At 31.4% G+C, this 18,801-nt stretch overlaps 2 protein-coding genes across 2 annotated transcripts; both read left to right on the forward strand.

The window, feature by feature from the left end:
* The first annotated feature begins 3,311 nt into the window (after window positions 1–3,311).
* LOC133323637 (uncharacterized) lies at window positions 3,312–6,427 on the forward strand. The gene is made up of 5 exons (XM_061532560.1): window positions 3,312–3,696; window positions 3,762–4,041; window positions 4,110–4,256; window positions 6,020–6,169; window positions 6,235–6,427. The coding sequence occupies exons 1-5, from the start codon at window positions 3,312–3,314 to the stop codon at window positions 6,425–6,427; spliced, it is 1,155 nt and encodes a 384-aa protein (XP_061388544.1).
* A 2,858-nt stretch (window positions 6,428–9,285) lies between these two features.
* LOC133323639 (ceramide transfer protein-like) lies at window positions 9,286–15,355 on the forward strand. The gene is made up of 5 exons (XM_061532562.1): window positions 9,286–9,627; window positions 14,435–14,742; window positions 14,912–14,996; window positions 15,068–15,277; window positions 15,326–15,355. The coding sequence occupies exons 1-5, from the start codon at window positions 9,286–9,288 to the stop codon at window positions 15,353–15,355; spliced, it is 975 nt and encodes a 324-aa protein (XP_061388546.1).
* Window positions 15,356–18,801: the final 3,446 nt, after the last annotated feature.

The raw sequence follows: 18,801 nt of genomic DNA on the forward strand, positions 1-18,801 counted from the left end.
TCAAGTCGCCCATAAAGGCTCCCTATAGCTACTGCCTTCAATTTTTTTATAGACATATGTCTACCCGAAAAACTTCCTTCAGTTCGTCTACAAGGATTCGCATTAGGTTGTCTATACAAAATCCCTTTAGTTTTTTTATAGCTACCTTCAGCTTTTCTGTAGAAATTGTTTTCGACTCGTCTATAGTAACTACACCAAACGCTCGTATATAAAAATAAACCCTTTAGATCTGCTATAGAAAAGACTGACTTTAAGTCTTCTAGATAAAAGATAAGTTCGTCTATACGAAAGACATCCTCCAGTTCTCCAATAGAAGACTCCGTTCAGCTAGTCTATGGAAACAAACTTGATTCGGCTTGGCTATAGAAAATACTCCCTTCAGTTCTTTCACATAAAAAATACTCCCTTCCGCTCGTCTACCTTCAACTCCTACATAGAAAAGACTCTTTTCAGTTCGCCTTTAAAAAAGACTCCCTTCAGCACGTCTATAAAAAAGACTCTCTTTAGATCGTCTATCGAAACTTGAAGCAGCTAATCTGTAGAAACAGCCTTTAGTTCGGCTTCAGAACTCCCTTCAGTTATTCTATAAATAACCCCTTCAGTTTTTTGATAAACAAATACTACCTTCACGTCGTCTATGAAAAAAATCTTCTTCTTAGAAATATTTACCTTCTGGGCATTCCTCCGTCCCTTTAGTTCCATTGACTCGTCTAGAACAGAACAGATCCCCTTCATCTTGTTTATAAGCCGATAGACTTCCTCCTAATAATTTTTAAAAAATCATCGCTTAATAAAATATCTTCTACAATTTACTCTTCCCATGATTGTTGTCTTTATTCAATTTAATGAACCGACTCTATCACTTTCGATTTTACAACGCTCTCATTAAAACTGCTGTAATATACAATAAAAATAAATAATTAGAATTTTAATAATATGTATTATGAAATCAATAACTCAAATATTCTCTCAAACGACAAGTATATCGACAATTCAAAAATTTATCTCGAAAAGATTTAGTTAAACTAGTTCTGCTTCGGCAGCTAAACATGTTTAGAAAGTCATTAAACAGTTTTCTAATTCGATCGTTTTTGTAAATCATTGTTCTGCTCTTTATTTTCTAGGTAATCATGATATACATATTGACCAATTTAGAACAATAACAACAAGAAACAATTATTTAATATATAAAAATAGTCCAATGAAATGACGATGGTTGCTTTTGCCAAGTCATCACAACCGGTTTACTTGGCAATCAGACACCAGACAGGATTACGGGGTTTTAATCTACATTTAGATGGAATTACTTGTAAATGTTTGAATTTTAAATTTATGCAGCTATGGAAAATACATACGTGCATATGTATGTTGGCGGTATGATAATGAGGAGAAACGTTTATTTTTGTTGATCAGATTAGAATAAATTGAGCTTTCAATGTTTTTCTTATGTTTTTCGAAATACTCTAATTTCATTCAGGTCATCTTCAAAAAAGGACTCCCTTCAGTTTGTCTATAGAAAAGACACATTTGAACTCGTCTATCAAAAGAATCTCAACTCTATAGAAAAAAATTGTCTTCGCCCTAATTTGGCAGCATTTCTCTGTAATATTGACATTTAGCACAGCTGACTACACGATTAACTGTCAACATGCGTATTTTCTACTTCAAAATCTATTAATAAGGTCGCCAAGATAGCAATCGAAATCGAAAAACAGCTGTTTTTTCTCAAGTCTAATGTCAAAAATTTCGACTTTGTTTACATTTTCATAATGGAAGTCAATTCACAATAATGCATTTTGACAGCAAACTTGAGAGGTATTGATTATCAGCTGGTCTCCCTGGGTGACCTTATTTATAGGCCATGTTCTACTTTAATTCGATGTGCAATATTGCCAAACCATGAAAAATATTACAAGATAAAATTTGACAGGTGGTCGGGTAAAACACAAATGTTTTTCTTTTGATACATCACCTTATTATTGCATCATAATGGCAACTATATCTGTTATCTGTCATAATTTGAAATAAACTCTAATTCAAGGCCTATAAAGAAGGTCGTCCAAGGAGACCAGTAGGATATCAGCTGTCTTAAGTTTGCTGTCAAAATCTATTATTGTGAATTGACTTCCGCTATGAAGACGTAAATAAAAGCCAAATTTTTGACATTAGACTTTAGAAAAAACTTTCGCTTGCTGGGTGACCTTATTAATAGATCGTGCTCTAATTTTAGTCTTAATCTAGACCAATGGCACAATGAATAGGTTGTCCATTTAAAGCAGCTGATGTCTTGATTAACTGTCAAAGTGGTAAATTTTACTTGAATTCGATGTGCAATGCTGTCAACTTTTTGAAATATTATAAGGAAAAAATTGACAGATAATCGAGACAAACAAAAATGTTTTTGTTTTGATACATCACCTTATTATTGCATCATGTCTAGACCTATTAAATAAGGTCATACAGAGAGACCAGCTGACTTTCAAGCTTGCTGTGAAAATCCATAATTGACGTCCATGTAAACAAACTCAACATTTTTGACATTAGATTTAAAAAAGCTGACTTTTAATTGACTTTAATAAAATATCTTGGTCTTAAGTCTTTTCATGTATAAACAAGACCATTCTAAATAAACTTTTTGATATAGTATTAAAAACTCCCTTCAGCTTGTCTATAAAGACTCCCTTCAGGACGTCTATCATAAAGACTACCTTCAGCTCGTCTGTAAAGATTCCCTCCAGTTCATCTATGAAGACCCTCTCCAGTTCATCTAAAGACTCCCTCCAGTTCGTCTAAAAAACGTTATTCAGCTTGTATATATAGACTCCCTTCAGCTCGTCTGTAAAGACTCCCTACATCTCATCTATAAAGACTCCCTTTAGGTCTTTTGTAAATATCCCCTTCACCTCATCTCTAAAGACTTCATTCAGATCATCTACAAGGACTCCCTTCAGCTCGTCTATACAGACTCCCTCCAGCTCATCTATAAATACTCCATTCAGCTCATTTATAAATATCCTATTCAACTCGTCTCTAAGGAATCCTTTCAGCTCGTCTATAAAAACAACCTTCAGCTCGTCAATGGAGAATCCGTTCAATATGTCTATGGAGTCTCCCTTCAATTCGTCTATAAAAACTCCCTTTAGTTGTCTATATAGACTCACGAAGAACTACTTCAAACCCCTCTGTACAATTTTTGTATTCGCAATTACATTGAAAAATATCATGTTTTGACTTGTATTGTTTACATTGCCTTTGAACTAAACTCCTTCCCTGTCTTCGTTTCAGCTAAAACAAAAAATTCCAAACAAATCATGACTTCAACGTGGCTGTGCTCCGCAAAAAACACCTCCTCAAAAATAGCTTTATTCACAATAGCGCTTACGGTGTTGTTAGCCCAGGCTAGCACAGATGACTCCATACCAAATGCAGATACATCCGCCACTGTCGGTGCAACAGCAACAACAACACAACATAGCAATTCACTGGCCGATGAAATAGAACATGAAGAATTCATTGATACCGATTCACAGCAACCGCATTCGCGTAGAAAACGTTTAATATGGATTACAGATGATGGACGATTGGCACTGCCACCAGGTACAGCATTGACATTTACACCAACCATATCGATGCCATTGGTGAGACATCCTCCGGAGGGTTTCTTTTCAAATATGACCATTAGTTTCCCCGTAACAAGTGAGTAGTTGACATAGAAATGGGATGGCTGATAAAATTTAAAAATTAATTTTGTTTTATTCTAGTCGATTTCGATAAATTGGGCCTGACCGACAATCAAAATCCTTTGGGTGATTTGCCGCCAATATTTGCCCGTTCCTTTGGCCATTCAGCCGGTGAAATGTTGGGCGACTATGTAACCAAGCTGTTGCATTTCAAACGTAAACGTGACCTAAGCGAACAGAATAAGGCACCAATATCAAGTGGCCATTTCAAAATTGAACAGCAGCAAACAAACAATGAAGACCATCCAGAATTTCCACAATTACCCGAACGTTTTAAGCACATATTCCATGGTGGAGAAAGGTATTAGATGTCAACATGAAAGCGAACAAGAATTTGGTTATAAATGATTTCTCCTTTTCCTCTTCCAGAGTAATTTTGTATGGTGTGGTAGAGGACTTTTTGGCCACATTCGGTATGAATGGTAAAGCATGCCTGTTACGTACAATCTGTGAGGTCCACTCGAGATCAGTGGATCATTTTGGTGTATTCGGTGAAATGGCGAAATTATTTTTAACGTAAGTAACAATAATCAAATGAAATGATTACGTTTTTGGATTATATTTGACTGTTAATGGACATGAGAACTATAATTCACTATAAACTGTTCCTTTTTCAATAAAAAAAACCTTCATGATCATCTAAATATAAATGACTTTATTTTCGTCTATGAAAATGTCATCTGTAGAAAAATACTCTCTCATATTCGTAAATAAGTGTGTCTGGTTACTTTTCCAGTAACATTTATTCAGTATGTTCTAGTTCAGAGAGTAAGCTTTTTTACTCTCTTTTGCGATAATGCAGAGAAAAGTAAACAGACAACGTTTAGTAAGATTTAGCAAATAAACAGCTGATTCAAGAAAACATTTGATTTGCGCCAAAATAAACAACAAACAAAGGACAAACACAATTATTTGTATTGCATTTAATATTAAAAATAAAATGAACAATAAAACAAAAACTGATTTGGTATGTTCCCCGGGAACATAAAAGCTTCCTGCATCAATACATTGTCCTCTATCTGGAACTTGCCTAAAAATATATAAGGAATTAGTTTGTTTTGAATAATTTGTGTGTTTGATCATAAAACAGCTGATCCAAAAATTGCTGAGTTTGCAAAATCTTACTGCATAAAATTCTTTCAGTAAACTCCAGTAAGTTTGTTGTTGTTCAACTGTCAAACTTGCTCTCTCACTTGACTCTCTTTTACTGGATTTTTGGGTAAACAGACCACATTTAGTAACATTTGGTAACAATTGTTACCAAATATCGAGTAAACAGACAGAGCTAATATTAGAAATTCCTTTCACCTCGTCTCTAATAAAGTCCCCCTTCAGCTCGTTTATAGAAAAGACTTCCTTCAGTTAGTCTATAGAAAAGACTCCCTTTAACTGGGATATAGAAATAGGCTGCATTGAACCCTTCTATAGAATAAATATTACCATTAGCTCGTTTATCGAAAAACTACTTTCAGCTTAAAAAAATATTTTCATCTAATCTTCCATCGAATATCGAAAACTTCCATCAGTTCCTCATCAATTAAATAATCATCTTTAGAAAAATACTCCTTTCGACTCATCTAAAAAGTCTCCTTTTAATTCATCGTCTATAGAAAAAACTCAATTCAGCTCTTCGTCATTTGAAAAGACTCCAACCAAAAACACTTCATTCCGATCCTCGTCTATCGAAAATGCTCCTCTTGTCCCTCGTCTATCGAAAAAATCTCTTCAGCTCGTCATCTATCGAAAATACTTCCGCCAGCTCTTCATAAAAGGAAAAGACACCATTCAGCTCTTTGTCGAAAACATCCCATTCAGATACTTGTCTATCTAATAAACTCCCTCCAGTTCCCCATTTGTAGAAAAAAATCAATTCAGCTCCTCGCCTATCGAAAAGACTTTGTTCAGCCCTTCCTCTATTAAAACGAAAAAATCTCCTTTCATCTCCTCGTTTATTGAAAATACTCTCTGTAGCTCCCAGTCTATCGAAAATACATTGTTCAGCTCCTCCTCTATCGAAAAAAGTTAATCGAAAATACTTCTTTCATCTCCCTGTCCATCTCGAAAAACCCCACGTCAGTATTTCATCTATCGAAAATACTACCTTCAGGTCCACTACTAAATATAAAAACTCCCCACAACTTGTTCAACAAAAAACTCAATAAGAATATTCTCTTCATTTTGTCTATTTAAAATTATTGTTGCTGAATTATAATCATCTAATCAAACAGCCCTATTATTTCTTAAACAAATAATATTTTTTTTTTCATATTTCCCAATAGTGTGACTAGATCTCCCTTCTCAGATCTAATACCAGAATATGTTAAGGCACAAGAAATTGGTGAAGGTCGTGTGTCGCCTGGTGAATGCTTCCCCTATTACAAAGATTGTCCCCGAAGTATTTTCAAGGCAATACAAAATCATAAATACAGGTAATTTCATAAAATATATTCTTCAAAATCTATCAAATTAATGTATTTTATTTTCACCTTTTCAGAGAATCCCAAAAAGGTGAATATCACGAACAAGAAGTCGAAGAAATAACCAACAAACCCCAACTGCCACAAAAAATATCCGCTTCAGATATCTTGGATCAGCAAGTTCAAGATGATGAAGAAAATCCTGAATATAATGAAATTAAACGGGATTATGCGAAAAGGAAAAGGTCCAGTAATTTATATTCCATGTAAACCATAAAACAACATTTTTAATGGACTCAAGGCAATATTTATCTTTTTTTGTAAAAAATTAAAAAAAAACTTAACAATTAGTAAATTTTTTATTTATTTAATAATTTATTTTCTTGTTTTTGTGTAAATTATTTTTTTGTTAATTTATTTAATATTTTTTGTTATTAATTTAGAATTAACGTAAATTTGTTTTTGCGCACAAATGAGTGTTCTCTGAAAGTCATCGTCTAGCAAATAAGTTATGTTTTTAATTTGTAATTAAATGGAAGAAAAACAAACACAACAACATTGTATATATTAATAATATTTATAGAAAATGATAAACATTTTGTTTTGTATTTATTTTCATTAATTAACTAATGAAGCTATTATTTATTTGTAATTTATTAATTTATTATCAAAACTAATAAAAATCGAATTTAAAATGTAATATTGAAAATGTCGTTTGGCTATTTATTTTATTCTCTTAAAGTACGTTTACATTACAGTACCGGATTTGGTTAACCCAGTGGGTTTAAATTGTCAATTCCTTTGAATATATGCCAAATAAATCCTCATAAAGTAGGTTAACCCGGTAAAAAGTTCTAATTAAATGCCGTATTAAGTGATAAAATAGTATTGACTGATTTTTTAAATGATAATTTGTATCTAAAAGGGAAATGGAAAATTCATTGCGGGGATAAAAGCCCCTGGCGAGTGTATTAGATCGAATTGTTATTGTATGTAACACTAGTGTCACTTTTATTTGTTGAAAAATGTAAACAAAACGTACGAAATATTAATAAAATTAATTTATTTTGAAAATGTAATTTTTTGGAACTTTCGGAATAAAATTTAAAATCACGAATGAAAATCTTGCAAACTTGTAATTCATGGTATAACTACATAATGTAGTCTCATTTAAGAATTTTATGATGGCAACCCTTTTTAATTTGGAACTCATCTATCAATTTTAAATAATTGGTCTGTTCCCGTACTGCAAGATTCTACACGATTTTACTATTTTCTTCGATATCATAAAGGAAAATTCGTTATAGTAGTAAAAACTAGTAGATTCTTGCAGTACGGGAACAGACCAAATATGAAAAATAAATTCCATAAAATGTTATGTATGTCGATTGACATATTTTCAATAAATTAAACAAAATATATTTTCTAAAGTTGAACATTACTCTCAAGATTTATCCACGGTTGTTACATCTTATATTTATAAGTTTAAAAGCAGGGAACTTCAAAATATTTATAAATATAAATTATGTACAATGTACCAAAATTTGCAACTTTTTGTTTTTATATTTAAAGGTTGCCAAATGCAAAAATGAAAAATCAAATGAAAATTATTTATAGATTTTAAGGTGATTTTTTACTTTCCAATTTTTCTTTTCATTTTCAAATTTCAAACCAATATTATTGGCGCAAATTAATAATTTTGTATGTATACCAACAAACATCAGCTGATTGACCATTATATCTTGATTAAAGGTATGTGTAAACAATTAGGACAAGATCTATTAATAAGGTCACCCAGTTAACAGTCGAAATTGGAAAACAGTTGTTTTTTCTCAAGTCTAACGTCAAAAATTTCGACTTTGTTTACCTTTTCATAATGGAAGTCAATTCACAATAATGCATTTTGACAGCAAACTTGAGTGGCACAGATATACAGCTGGTCTCCCTGGGTGACCTTATTTATAGGCCGTGAATTAGGGTGTATTTCTGGATTTCGTTAATCGATTCGATTTAAAATCGTATATGTAAATGTACTTTAACCAAATATCGAGTAAGCAGGCATACTAATTATACCATGCCCTTTTGAACATTCAATACCAAATATCGATTTACACATCCCTACTAAATAGATGAATCTAGTTCCAGTCGTTCCTTTCTCTGAATTTTTCATATAAACCAAATCGTTCCAGAGCGACAGATTTGCGGAGCGTCTTTGACATTTGAATTGAATAGTCGAAAGTCGACTTATAAATCCCTAGTGGTTTGGTGTTTTTGTGACAAGTGTGTAATAACAGCTCTGCAATAATGCAATAAAATAATAGCAACAAGGCAATAAATTAATAAATTCATTAAGGACAATTTAGCCAATTTACATAATAACATAAACCTATTTCTATTTGTCATAATAATTTTAAAATTATCCCCAAGCAAGCGAAAATACTACTTTCTAAACAAAACAATAACAACAAAACAAAAGAAGACAAGGTCTTAACGTCTGTTCCGTTGTGCAGAATTCTTTAATGTTCTTGATTTGCAAGTCTGTCGTCAATCGGTCGGTCGGTCGGGTATAATGGCTTATGGCGATTTGTGGCCTAAATTGTGATTAAATATCCACCACAATTTAAAAATCAGGTGTGACTGTGGATAAGCTCTTATTATATTTTAATTAAAGATTATTTCTTCATTTTGTTATTGTTGTTCTGTGTTAATTATAGAGATTATGTTGTTTTTGTTGTGCCCGAGCAAAGAACAACACCCGCAACGATAACAGAAGAATTGCTCATCAGTGACCGTCGTGGTTAGTTTCGAGTAAAAAATAAATAATTTCCAATTGGAAATTACGTGGCCGTCCATTAAATTCCTTTGATTATTTTTGCTCGTTCGTTTGTCCAAATTTGTTTATTATAAAAACAACGACCGAGAATAGAATTTGGAAAAGTGGTTTTGTTGTCCACTAACAAAAGTGTGCATAAATAGATTTGTTGTCTGTTACCAGCTGTTTGTTATTATTGTAGCCACTTCTTGTTGCTTATTATAAGAACACACAGACATACCCGCAAACATACGCAGCGAAGGCAGAACGTAAATAAATAATACGTATAAAATAAACAACAAGAAGAAGACGAGTAATGAATTATGTTAAACAATTGAATGGTGGCAGTTCAAGTGGCTCCATTGCCGGCAAATCAGCCCCACCCCAAACGGTAGCAGCAGCAACACCAGCGGTAACATCATCATCAACCAGCAATATGGTTCACAATGATCCGCCAAGTAGTGATTCCGAACCGGAATTCATCGACAACAGCAGTGTCGAATTGCGAGGATATCTAAGTAAATGGACCAATTACATTTATGGCTGGCAACCACGTTATATTGTACTAAAAGATGGTACCCTATCCTATTATAAATCCGAATCGGAATCAGATTTTGGTTGTCGTGGTGCTATAAGTCTAAGCCGAGCCACAATTAAGGTAAGATTTAAAACAAAGACAAATATATCCAATTACATAGTGTAAACAGTATGACCAAACGACTTGGCTTTGAAAAATATGTGTTTATTTTTGTGAATCAAGAAACATTTTTATACATAAATAAAGGTTTGTGTTTCGTTTCGAATTTTACAAAAACAGGCTGTTAGTATTGGTTCGATCGAATATTGTTATTGTGGTATATTTAGTCTATAATCTATTGTTATTTGGAATTTAGTGCTTGGTTGGTTGTATTTTTTTTCAAATTCAATTAAATTGGAATCATGTGCTTTGACTTTTGACCCGCATAGATTGTTGTCTTTGATGACCAATTTGTTATTGCTGTCTCTGTGTTCTCCTCATATCACTTCATTTGCTATATTTTTTCTATCGATACAATTAAGTAGGGTGGCAATGTTGTTATTGTGTTGTTGTTGTTTTTCGGCTTGTTTAGGAAACCGCACTATGTCCCCCATACATTAGTTCACTGATATTTGTCTTCATGGACATGGTGAATAGTATTTTGGTTGTCAGTTTTAATTGACATGAAAGTGATGACGTACTACTACTGTCCTGTTTATGTGCAGCTAGAAAAGAATGGATATACTATGTTTAGCGTTCCGTCTGTCGGGGGGAGGTACCACACAAGGAGAGGACTGTTGAATCAAATGATTTGCAAATGTTGTATCAAATCGGACATTCCATTCTTTTGATATTGAATCAAATCCATCTTTGGACGTGGTATAGGATGGGTAAAAATATTACGATGTGTAAATTTGTTTCAAATGGGGTATTTCGTTCATTTGATTTTACAACATTAATTTCCAGCAAAATGTTGACCATTTTGTGTAGAATATGCCAGAAGAATGGACCGACGTTCCCCATCTTCAAACTTGATTTCGATGAAGTCGGTTATTTCCGTCGAGAGTTATCGTGAAAAGTCAGCCAAACAGACACACGGACGGGCTTTGCCCCAAACTCATTTGGTCCAAAGAAACGTGGGGTCTAAAACCGATATTCCGATTAATAACCATAAGGCTGAAGATGTAATAAGTGTTCTTAATTTGATAGACTCCCCATTTTAATCAAATTTTTCCTCACCAAATTTCAATATCAATTTTTGGGCATATGATTGCCATTGGTTTCCAACTGAGGTTTTTGCACTATATTATTATTTTTTCTTAACCAAATTTACCAACAACTGTACATAGATTTTTAACGTCGCTCATTAACCGCAAAATGTCAATAGTACTGATATATGTAATAAAAATATTTAAAAATTATTATTATACCTGTTTTATCTATAATCTCACAAGGTGATGTGAGATTATATCGACATTTTCATACAACAGCCCAATAGCTTATTTTGTTCTGTTCTATTTTGTTCAAATAAATTTACAATTAAAAAAACAATAGCAGTTAATTGTATTTGATTCCAGAACGGTGGAAGATAATAGTTGTATTCGAAGCTTTACCATAATAAAATGTGTACGAAAAGGCCGGCTCGATTTCGTTTATGATTGTATATATTTATAATGAATTTCGGAAATAGTCTCTCCCTTCATTAGGAATTCCAAAAAAGGTTTAGTGAACCCACACTCCATCTGTGGCCCTCATTCCATTTATCAGAGTTTTGTTATGAAACTATAAAATATTCTAATCTAATAGCACAATATTTTTTTTTTAATAGTTTCCACTTAAAAACGGCCAGTAACAGCAATCGGTGTACCAAATTTAGATATTTTCGGGCACGCTTTCCGACCGAATTGCTTGGTATTTTGGTATTTTGGGTTATCATCGAGTATCAAATTTTCATATTAAATTTGATCAATATTGGTCCACTGTTTAGGGTAGCCTCCATATTACTGTAACTTCCAAATTTCATTATTTTGTTGAACTTGGTTTTCATCAAAATGGCTGTAAATTTATATTTTGGAATGGATTGGAGGTGATGTAGTTTGGATATATTCCCTTATTCGATATCTTCGGAATTTTGGGAACGATTTTTAACTGAATGGCCTCTAATATTGGGTTCTCAGATGGTGTCACAAACTTTTGGTATTTTGAGAATTTCAAAAACGATTTTAAATAACATTAATGTTAATGTTGTAAATATATATTTTTGGTTGTCATTGGGTGTCAAATATTTCTACCTAAAATTATAAAAAGTTTGTCCACATTTTAGTACAGCGCCCATTTTCGGTTTTTGAGAGTTACGACCTGACAGTAATTTAACATTTCACAACCTCAGAGGGTAAACAGCTACATAACAGAAAATAGTCAATATAAGTGCATGTTTCTATATAGCCCCAATACCATGGTCAGCGACATTTTGAAATTTCTTCGTACAGGCTAGATAATAGTCGACAAAATCGACCAATTAATAATAATCGACCAATTTCGATATTGAAATATAGAATTTTTTTTGAAATATTGAAATATTTTAATCAACTTCAATCGTAAAGTATATGAAATGTATGGCGATTTTAGTTATTTTTATGATGTTCAACCGTTTTTTTTACAAAATATTCCCATTTTTTCATAATCCCACCTAATATCATTGCATTTATATTTTCTAGCTGAATCACATGTACAAAAAAAAAAAAAATAGGTTTATTATTTTCTGTGATAACAATGTAAACTCCCATTAATTAGAAGAAGTAAATAAAAAAAAAAAAAAACAATAAAAGAAATCCCCACAGCCATGAAACAGAACTATGACGTCATTGTTAATTGAATGGAACTCAATTAACAAAGTACATGCATACAAGTGTTCTGTTTTTCAATTGAAGTGTAAAGATTATATGGACGCAATAGGAAAAGGTAAAAAATGTATGTGAATTTGAATGGGTACTATTGGCCCAGAGATTGAAAAGAACTCTTCGTCCAATTGTCCACGGAGCTGGGGTACCTGGAGAAACAATAACAAAATATTTGCTATATTCGATTGAAAGAAAAGGTGACGCATTTCTAAATGTCGAAAACCCTCGCAAGCGTCCTTGTGAAAATTTTAGGGTTTTGCATAATTTTTCTATAAATTTTGCGCTTTTTACGCTTATTAATTTTGGATCACCTACTCGCTTTAACTCCAATCTTCTATCGTTTTCTGCTCGATTTAATACATTGTATATTGTCCTTGCTATAACTGAAAACATTTTCCACATTTCAAAAAATGGAATATATCAAAAAAATTTACATCATTAGATAACCTGGTTGGCACAAACGTGGAGTAGTTTTATATTTAAGGTAAAGTTAATGTATATTGTAATTCTGTTTATTACTAGGCTCGATCGCCTTGAATTATATGTAAAATAAACGAAACAAATGAATATAAAAAAATAATAATATGATTAGTGTTTTTTGAGTTTCTACATTTTAAAATGTTTAATATCCATTATCCATGTGTAAACTCATTCTTGACATACATAGGCTGAGTTGAGTTGAGGGTATATCTCTGTCGACAACACCGACAGACACTTTTGTTACTTGTTTCTTATTATAAACAATACTGACCAATTAAGAACACAATTTTTTATTTTTATTGCTCTTTTAATTATATTTTATAATTTGTACTGTTATTAAAATTTGTTGGTGGGTATGTGCGGGAGTGAAGTATGCTCTTAGCAACACAAAAACAATTTCACTTTGGCAAAAGTAGGCATGAATGTATTCTAACTTGTAACATGTTCCCAATACGATATAAACTTTAGTCATGTTCCACTTTTTGGCTAGTGTTATCTGTTTTGATAGACCCCAGGGTACTCCCCAATTTAATCAATTATATTTATTTCCAGTTGAATCACATGGACAAGCGGCGGAATATGTACAACGATTTATTTTACCGCCTTTTAACTGCTACAATTTCAATTGCATTGTGAAGTTAAGGGTACGAACTGAATCTTAAATCAGGATAAAATTCTAATAATATTTAAAATTTCGAAAAATAAATAAAGAAATATTCATCTTTATTTATTTCCATTGTCATTTGAATTAAATTATAAACTGTACTAATACTCCCTGTAATAATAAAATCGAAATGGCATATTATTTCCGAATTTATAAACAATTTACAAAAAAAATATGTACATAGCTTTTTAACGTCGCTCATTAATCGCAAAATATCTATAGTACGAAAATATTTCAAAATTATTATTTTATACATGTTTTATCTATAATCTCATAAGGTGAAGGGTACTTGAAACGACTTGATATCGACATTTTCATACAACAGTCCAATAGCTTATTTTGTTCTGTTCTATTTTGTTCAAATAAATTTACAATTGTAAACAATACTGATAGCAGTTAATTGAATTTGATTCCAGAACGGTAGAATTTACAATCAGTGGAAGATAATGGTGCTACAACTATTCAAAGCTTTAACAAAAATAAAACTTGTACGAGAAGGCCGGCCCGATTTCGTTTATGATTCAATGTATATATTGAATATATATCGGAAGTAGCCTCAGCCTTTATTACGATTAATCTTACAATTATTTTTTTCGATTTTAGTACTTATCGTCCTTCTATTGTACAAATAAAAATACAACATTTTTTCACACCTACCCTCCAACATTGATCTTTTTTCAAAAACATTTTATGAAACAATAGAGAAATCTTAGTTATAGCACAACATTTTTTTTTTTCAAATTATTTCCACTTAAATATTTGTTTTTATTTGATGTTGTCCATATCCATTTTTGTGCAACAATAACATAACTCCTCTCTCAAAGTAAATATTTGTTTTATGATATAACCGTAATTAAATTACATCCTTTAATTATATTAGCAAATTTCATCTTTTACATTTTAGCCTCATGAGTCCGATGAACTTCGATTCGATGTTGTGGTTAATAATTATAATAATTGGTGTTTACGTGCCGACACACCGGAGGACCGTATGCATTGGGTGGAAGTGTTGCGTATGTACAAAGAGGATAGTACCAGCACAGATACAACATCTTTGCGACGTCATGGCAGCACAATGTCCTTGCAGTCGAATACAGTATCCGTGGCAAGTGGCAGCAGTTTGAAGAAGACACAACGTAATCTGAAGGAGAAGGTTGGCGAAATTGAGACATTTAAGGATATTCTGTTTGGGCAAATAGAGACACTCCAAAGGTAAGCAATTTAAAATGTTTAACACAAAATCGCTAAAAAAAAATAAAAGCACAACTGTAACTGAAAACACCTTCAAGAGGAATTAGGTCCTTTATTGAAAGTTGTTCATCTAGTTTGCCATCATTCATTATGTTTTTCTCCCATTTTTATGTTAACCTTTACCTTACAGATACTTTGATGCCTGTGCCGACATCAACAAGGGCATGGATAAGCCCTTAGATTTGGGTGATGGCTTAAAACCTATTGATTTTAAGGTACTTACAACGTAACCAACATTTAATTATTTTACCATTAAACCACTTTTTCCATTCTTCTCACTGTTTAGGGTGAATCTATAACATTTCGCGCCACAACAGCCGGTGTATTGACAACACTGCAACATTGTCTGGAAATTATCGTTGAAAATGATGAGACATGGAAGAAAAAACTGGACCGAGAGGCAGAGAAACGTAAAAAAATCGAAGAACAAAATCGTAAATTAAAGGAAGAAATTGAAAAACTTAAGCGAATATCATATCCTGGCCCAGATTTAGAGGTAAGTTAAAAATAAAATTAAATTTCTAATCTCAAATTTGTGAGCTAGTATAAAAATTCGAGTGAGAACCAAAAATGAATACCCCTCCCAAATATTCCACTAACTGATTTCTTCGCAAAATTCATCAAATATGGGATAAAACTAGGAATAAAATAAATATCTAAGCGAATAGATAATATGATTAAATTTTTAAAAATTAAATTCTGAGCCAACATTTTGGAAGGTTTGAACCTCTGACTTCAGCTATGTTACATATCTTTGCAATATTTTCAATATGCTCGTATGGCTTTTTTCATATTTGAAAAAAGCTTAATGGGAGTGTCCCCCTTTCTTGGTCTAAAAACAAGATTTTTTAACCCTTTGTGGCCCAATGTTGCCCACGAGTAACAATATGTTTTAGAGCTTATATTTAATATACAGCTAATAGATATATATTATTTCGATTTTATATGTTAAGACCTGATTATGGACGAAACATATCAAAAGAAAAATCAAAAAAATTCAAAATTTTGGTAAATCTATGAGCTTTTAATATAGAAAAGAGGGTAAATTTGTGTGCAATACCAATTAGTGTATACAGTCAAAATTATTTAAATAGCTTCGTATTCAAATTTTACGAGTTCTGCCATCAGAATTATTTTTGGTTCTTGTAAAAAAAGAAAATATAGAACATGACAATTGTACTAAATGTAGTAACAGTGTGAATTACTTACATCTCGTCAATCCTACACAATATCTAACACTAATTCGAGATTATTGGAATTTTTAAACCTTTTTCTAAATTAAATACAAAAAAAAAAACAAAATTTTAACAATTTTCATCAAATTGTACAAGTTCAAAATTAATAATTTTCAACTTTTTTAATTTAATTTTAAACTCTTTTTTTAATTTTGAAATATGATAGAAGCTATCACTAATTCGAGATTGTTGGAATTTTTAAACCTTTTTCTAAATTAAATACAAAAAAAAAAAAATTTAACACTTTTCATCAAATTGTACAAGTTCAAAATTATTAATTTTCAACTTTTTTAATTTAATTTTAAACTCTTTTTTTTAATTTTGAAATATGATAGAGGCTATCACCTGACGCAAATCTATTATTATTTTTCATATGAAATATGTCGAAATAAATCGGAAGATCGAATTAAATTGAAAAAGAAAAATACACATATGTAATTTTAATTGACATATATAATTGTATAGCCTACTTTCACGCGACCGGAAGAGTGCCTCTCAAACTAAACCGCCAGGATGAAATTAAAAGTTAGTTTCGGCCGAACATGACAATTGTTCTAAATGTAATAACAGTGTGAATTACTTACATCTCTTCAATCCTACACAGTACCTAACACTAATTCGAGATTGTTGGAATTTTTAAACCTTTTTCTAAATTAAATACAAAAAAACAAAATTTTAACAATTTTCATCAAATTGTACAAGTTCAAAATTAATAATTTTCAACTTTTTTAATTTTATTTTAAACTCTTTTTTAATTTTGAAATATGATAGAAGCTATCACCTGACGCAAATCTATTATTACTTTTCATATGAAATATGTCGAAATAAATTGAAAAAAGAAAAATACACATAATATTAATTGGCATATATAATTGTATAGCCTACTTTTAGGATCAAATATTAAACAGCTCGCATCTTATTGTGAATTAACCAAACATATTGGAAAATTTATAAAATAAATCAATTAAACCGCTGTGATAATGGTATAGTCGACTTACATTACCACAACCATATTAATTAATTAAACATTTAGCAGATTAGGATATAGCATAGTGAATTCAAGTGTGTGGAATTGTATATTTAAATATTATAAATTAATTAGTTTACTTTATTGAAAAACAATTACCACCCTCAGTAGTTAAAAGTTACAGAAAAGAAGATACAGGCCAAACATTTATACGTTGCCACCACGATAAAACATAAAGCGTAAATTACCAAATTAAATTAAAAAAATAAGACCATGTTTCATATCTAATATTTTATAACAAAAAATATTGAAAATATTCATTCATATTTGTTTCCTTTGTGTAGAAGTTAACATAAAGAAAAAATTAAAGTAATATATGTAAGTGCATCAAACTCTTCTTCACTATCTATTTTAATATCATTAAAAAATTATCAACCTACCCACCCTCATCGACTGTATATATGTAATTTTTGTTATCCCCCCAAGTCGAAATGGAGATATTGCAATCAACCATTGGCAACAAGTCTTACTGGTATGCAAATATATTATGTATGCATCGAAAAAAAGAGGTCAACGAGCCATAAGTGAATGACCATTACTAGCAATCTTACTTATTGTAGACAAATAATAAGTTTAACAGACGTAATCCAATTATAAATTTTAGAGAATATCTAAATGAAGTCTAGATTATAAATACACAACAATATTACTATTATTTATAAATAATATATAAGGTGAACAACAACTTTATTGCATGATTGAACTATTGTAGTATGGGGTATTGTTTTTGTAAATATTACAAGATTCATAGCTGATGATAAAATGTGCATGCATTCACAAAAACTTAATAATGTATTTATTTAATTATTATTTTACAAAATATTTATGAAAAAATAATTACGAAATATTTTACAAATTCTAATAATGAAATAACAATATTTATTAAATTGTTGTTAGCAATTTATTTCCCTACCATCCCTTCAAAATTACCTAAATTTTGGTGATTTTTTATTATACCACGTGAATGGACTATGCAAAACCCCATATTATAACCATGACTGTATAATGTTGAAATATGGAACATATCTTCCCACTCATTCTAGTTCTTCCATCATAAAGGGATCAATCTTGTGAATACTTGAAGCGAACGCAATTTTCAATTTCATAAAAATTTTGCACATCGTTATATGTTTACCTTACCTAGATAAGCCTCGGTGTCCGTCGGTCCAGTTCTTCTGGTACCACCCCCACAAAGGGTCACATTTTTTAAAACGTGTACATCAAAGGGTCAAATTTTTTAAAACGTGTACATCTTATATAAACATCGTAGATTATGGCCGAAAATGGGACAAGTCGGTCCACTCCTTCTTGTGCATCCCTCATAAAATGGTTAAAATTTGGCCAACAATTTTTTTGGAACATAAGGCGAACAAACTACCCGATTTTAACTAAGTAATTTTTTATGTAAAAAAATTAGCTTTTTGAATTGCTTTTGCTCATACAGAAAATTTACACTTTTATCAAAAATCCAAAATAAAACTCAACCTCAAACAACAAAGAGCATAATTGTTCGATATTAAAGGCATTGTAATGTCATGTCTCTTCATTTTTTGCATAGCTAAAGTCAATGCCAATAAACTTTTGGTACGCACGTCAATCGAATTATTTAGCAGCTAGCCTAGCTAGTATGTTTTGTATGGTTGCTTTTTTACAACGTTTAAATTGTAATTGTGCGCTACCGAGTTCGTTTTGGTTTCCGCCACACCAAATTTTTTTCCACAGACTGAATTGGTTGGTGGTGGCCACACAACATAAAAA

Source organism: Musca vetustissima, unplaced genomic scaffold, assembly GCF_032173495.1.
Source record: "Musca vetustissima isolate MV318-11 ecotype Yass unplaced genomic scaffold, APGP_CSIRO_Mvet_v1 utg7861, whole genome shotgun sequence".
Classification (NCBI taxonomy): domain Eukaryota; kingdom Metazoa; phylum Arthropoda; class Insecta; order Diptera; family Muscidae; genus Musca; species Musca vetustissima.